Below are 5000 nucleotides of genomic sequence, written 5' to 3' on the forward strand. Positions count from 1 at the left end.
TGTTTCCAAATGTCCCTCTGTGCAGAATCTGTGCCTTCTGCATCTTCTCCCAGTAAGTCATATGAAAACGAAGCAACTTTCTTTTGACTAGTCTGATCATTTTCTACACAGAATGACAATGCTTGCATGCAAGTGGTTTGTTTAAAACATTGCTTATGTCCTGTGTCACTATCATTTTCCTGTCAGCTTTTACAGAACCATGGAGGACAATATCTTGGGGGTGAGTAAATGTAAATTCCAGAGTGAGATTCTTGTGGTGGTGTTGTTCCTTTAATGCCTGTTTCTTAAAGCACCTTGTGAAGACTCATCCACTGCAAAATATTGCTGTTTAATTTTAACTAGTCTTATATTTGACAACACTGTTTACACCTGCATTAACATGCATTTTCAGTGATCTGTACAATGGACAGTCGAGACACATCACCTCTTAGACCTTTGTCTACCTTGCATCTTAAGTGTCCAGGTGACCATGTGTTCAGATTTTGTTACTGCCTACATCTAATTATAATTATGTCCTTGTTGGGGATGCATCAGGAAGCATCAGTACACTACAGAAGATATGTGGTCAAATGCATCCCATACCACCTCACACTGCAATCCTTTCCTCATGGGAAACAACACAGGGATGAAATGCTTCATACTTTTTCCTCCTTGCTCTCCCTATATTCCTGGCATCTCCTCCTCAACCCCCTCAGGGATCTGAGGTCTCACTCTGAGCAGTGGGGGTTTTGAGAGGGATAGATAATACTACCCACTCCTGTTTGCATGGTTAACCAGCACAAAGAGGATAAAAATAACAAGAAAACAAAGAAAAGTCCTTTCAGTCACACAACATCCATGGGTGAAAATGCCAACCAGAGAGTGTTCTGACAGAGAGCTTTAAGCCAAAATGAGATAAGAATAATCGTGTTCTGCTGTTGCATTCTGATTTGACTTCTCTGACAACTGAAAAATGTTTAGTTTTTAATGTAAACTCTATTTTTAACAGAGACAAAGACAGAGATCTGAATTATGTGCAAGATTACAAACCCTCAAAGGGCAGTGTCAAACATCTCAGAGTTCTGCTCTACGGTCCAGTTGGGGCTGGAAAGTCCAGCTTCATCAACTCTGTCAGCAGCATCCTACGAGGAAGAATGGCCATTCCAGCTGCAGTCAGTGCAGCCACCTCTGAAATCAGTTTCACAAACAAAGTATGAAAACCTTTTGCTTTGTTAACGAACGCAGTAAGAATGATTCCTGAATCAGTTAAAATCTTAGTTCACACTCTCAGTGAAGATTCTCAGTCATCCAGGTCACAATGTAAAACTCAACCATAAGTTTTCCTCTCTTCAAAGCTGAAATATGAAATATACAAATGCAGGGTTAGGGTCACACTACTCCCTACCACTTAGTGGAAAAAGTAGCCCACTACTGGAAACATTACATTCTCTAACAATAGCCCATCTTAGCTTAAAACACGTCTTGCAACAAACACATTAGTACTGAATCAACAATACATTGGTGATTTGTGTAGCTTAGTTAAACACCTCCTGAGACAATAATGCTTCCTCAACATGTAATAGTCTCTGCACTGTCCTCAGTCTAAAGATGGAAACCTAACATTACTTCTCTCCATGTTTTCCTTATTCAGTATGAAACTCACACAATTGAAAGAGAAGATGGCGATCCAGATGGCTTTTACCCTCTGGTACTCAGTGACATTATGGGCCTGGAGGATGGGACCAACAAGGGTGTCTGCACTGAGGACATCAAACTGACCATGATGGGACATGTGATGGATAAATACCTGGTAACACTGTCACATTCTTTCAGCCATAAGCAGTTTAAGCTGTTAAAGTGGGACACATTGATACTGGCGCATTTTAATTTTTAGAATAATGTTTTCAGAGTTTGTGTAGACCAAGTTATCCCATGTTATTCAGGAAAAGGTTGCACGGGTCCGGCCTCATATAGGCTTGCAGAAGCGCCTGCCGGTCCAGTGCAGAGAGACAGACACTCCTAGTTCCCTTGCTACCACGACCTCAGCCCTGCCTAATACAGGAACCTGACCCTGATGCCCCCTGTCTATCTTCGACACGGGCAGCCCTAAGCAGCATGTGAGCGGCACCCACCTGCCACAATGAGTGATGAATACAGCTCACTTGGCTAGGCCTCAGTCTCACAGCAGTGTGGAGGCGTGTGATCCACCTGAGCTGGATCTCTTCCTCAGTCAGTGAGCTCCCACCAATACAGCACGCTGTATTTTAAAGCAGAGCTGACTCTGACTGTTTCTCGTGCTGAGAGGACACATCTATGACAGACATGAACAAGCTGTTACAGGCTCCTACATGTTCAAATCTCTGATAAGGAGTTTTCAGAAAGGAACAGTGACTGATGGGATGATTTTTATTTTACATGTTGACACTGCCTCAAACATCAAAAATGTTCTTTCCATTCAAATGTCATTATTTGACTCTTTTATTTTTTTTCCAGTTCAATTCTACATCTCCATTGTTAAGTGGATGTGCGGGCTACGAAAAAGACCCCTCTGCAAATGACATATGTCACATTCTGGTTTGTGTGATCTCTGCCAACTCAGCAGAAACTAAACCATCAGTTCTGCAGAAGATGAAGACCGTCAGAGAGGCAGCCCGAGACCTGGGTAAGAGCAGGTCTACCTGATCTAATGAATCAATACACTGATCATCTCTAACCACTAACAGGTGAAATGAATAAAACTGATAATTTCATTGCAATCCAGTGTTCTGTTGGGAAACCTTTGGTCCTTCAATAATGTGGATCTTACTTTGACACGTACAACCCACCTGAACACTGTTGTAGACAAAGACCTGGCCTCCAAACTCCCCAGATCTGATTAATTTTGAGATCCCCCAGGTATGAGTCAACTGTTTAGAAAAAGTGAATTGCCCTCTGTGCCAATTAAATCCAGATTTCCAGAGCTTCCTTTCTGTCCACCAGAATGCCTACTTCATTGTGAACAACAGATTTATGATTAATACCAATCATGTGAGGTTTAAAATAATGAGCAGCTTCCTGTATTGACAGGGATTCCTCAAGTGTGTATCCTCACCCACATTGACGAGGCCTGTGGTATAACTGAGAGCAATCTGAAGGACGTCTACCACAGCAAATACATAAAGAGAAAGGTGAGTTTCTGTCAGCATCTTTAAAACCCGTTTGAACAGGTGTGTAACCTCAGTTGGAATGCGATACCAATACCTACACAGTGAGAAAGCAGAAAAATCAACCCTCTTCTGGAAAAATTTACATTGCTTTTTTGTACTCAGGACAAAAACTGACTAATGAATTAGTAAAAATCACACCTCCAGCATGAAAAGACCTTTACACTGGAAACGACAAATGACAACCTGTGACCATGACATTACCCTGTACTGTGTGTAGAAGGTTGAATTATGATACAAAGCCTTATTTAACATTGAAAACATCAACACTGTAGAGTCATTTTACAGCTGAAATATTGTTTCTTTAAACCTCAGATGGAAGAGATGAGCTCATCAGTTGGATTTCCAATGAACTGCATCTTTCCTGTGAAGAACTACAATGAAGAAACCAAACTAAATGATGACATTGACACTCTGATCCTGGATGCACTGAGATACATTATTAACTTTGGAGATGACTTCATTAAGAAACTGTAAACATACAAACGATGGAGACTCACTGCTAAAAAAAAAAAAAAACAGACAGATCAATATTGTTACTAACTAATCTTTATGTTGTGGGTTTTTTCTGGTTATGAGTATTTCTTATTTTCTGTTTGTTGTGCATTCAGGATGGAATAATACACAACCTATGTACACAACCTGTAGGTCTTTATCAGGGTATAAAAAGTCAAACATAACAACTCAGTTAGTAGAGAAACCATCTGTCTGAGACTGCCTCTTTTCTTTTTGCTTGACTTTTACTCTTTAGATATTTTCATACTCACAGTTTATTACTACTAATCAATAAGATTTTCATCTGTTGATGTACTTATTATACTTACTGCTTTAACTGATCAATGGTGATTTGGCAATAGACACCGAATTAGATATTTTCTCAATGCTTACTAATTGATTTGAGATCACATTCCAAATTCATGTATTGAATACATTACATTTTAACTGATTAAACAGCATTAGTCTTTGTTACATTTAAATTTTTTTATCATTTGATTTTAATATTTTTAATCTGCTTTAAATGACTGCTGATGACGACCACTCACTCAGCGTTCATTTAAATTTCAAACTCAAAACATGGGACAGTTCACAATTAAACAAAATTTCATTGCTTTTGGTTCCTGTTTAACAACAACGAACAAATAAGATAAGCAATATAAAAATAATATAAAAAATGAAGTATTGATTGGAAATGGATGATTAGGATTGAGTGATTGGTTATTATTGATAGGTAATTTTGTTTTACTCAGTATGTAATTCAGATCACACATGATGTACTACACATGAATGTAAATCTTGCACTTCTGATGTGTGTTGTGTGAATTCTTACATTTCTGAGATCAAGTAAAATTTTTGTTTATTCCCTGGTTTGTTTTGTTCTTTCTGATCATCTGGATGTTTGTGCTGATTTTACTTCCTTCCTCTTCCTCCTTTAAGTCCCACCCACTACTTCTCTGCGAGGTCAAACCTACTCCAAGAAACTGTTCAGTTTTCTGAAATCAGAAATAAAAAGTCTAGTAGTTATAACTTTGACCTCATTTCTGTAGTTTAATCCATCCTTCCAACTGTTAGTGATGACACTGTTCTCACCTTCAGTTGTTCCGCTGTCACCATTTTAAAAGACTGTTCCGTTCATTTTGAACTCATATATTATTTCTTTATACTAATTATTTCTTGCCATGAACTATAGCAGAATATGTTATTCTGTTTACTGCTGCTCATTGTTCCCTCACACTGATCCATGTACATGGACCTGTTGCCTCTGTTAGAACTATTATAGAACTACTTTGCCCCTGAGCTTTGAAGTCATGTTCTCGGGAT

The 5000-nt window shown here is 38.8% G+C and overlaps 1 protein-coding gene across 1 annotated transcript; it reads left to right on the top strand.

Moving 5' to 3' along the window:
• The first annotated feature begins 21 nt into the window (after nt 1-21).
• Nucleotides 22-4546, top strand: LOC108875520 (interferon-induced protein 44-like). Its single transcript, XM_018664516.2, has 7 exons — nt 22-52; nt 187-220; nt 989-1190; nt 1631-1789; nt 2473-2641; nt 3046-3146; nt 3498-4546. The coding sequence occupies exons 3-7, from the start codon at nt 1134-1136 to the stop codon at nt 3657-3659; spliced, it is 648 nt and encodes a 215-aa protein (XP_018520032.1). The 5' UTR covers nt 22-52; nt 187-220; nt 989-1133; the 3' UTR covers nt 3660-4546.
• Nucleotides 4547-5000: the final 454 nt, after the last annotated feature.

This window comes from Lates calcarifer, unplaced genomic scaffold (genome assembly GCF_001640805.2).
Source record: "Lates calcarifer isolate ASB-BC8 unplaced genomic scaffold, TLL_Latcal_v3 _unitig_5674_quiver_906, whole genome shotgun sequence".
Classification (NCBI taxonomy): domain Eukaryota; kingdom Metazoa; phylum Chordata; class Actinopteri; family Centropomidae; genus Lates; species Lates calcarifer.

What these genes read in the sequence shown, in the direction of transcription:
- LOC108875520 (XM_018664516.2), top strand. Translation starts at nt 1,134, where the DNA reads ATGGCCATTCCAGCTGCAGTCAGTGCAGCCACCTCTGAAATCAGTTTC. An exon ending in ATGTGATGGATAAATACCTG is followed by an intron (nt 1,790 to 2,472) that starts GTAACACTGTCA and finishes TTTTTTTTCCAG; the next exon opens with TTCAATTCTACATCTCCATT. An exon ending in AGAGGCAGCCCGAGACCTGG is followed by an intron (nt 2,642 to 3,045) that starts GTAAGAGCAGGT and finishes CTGTATTGACAG; the next exon opens with GGATTCCTCAAGTGTGTATC.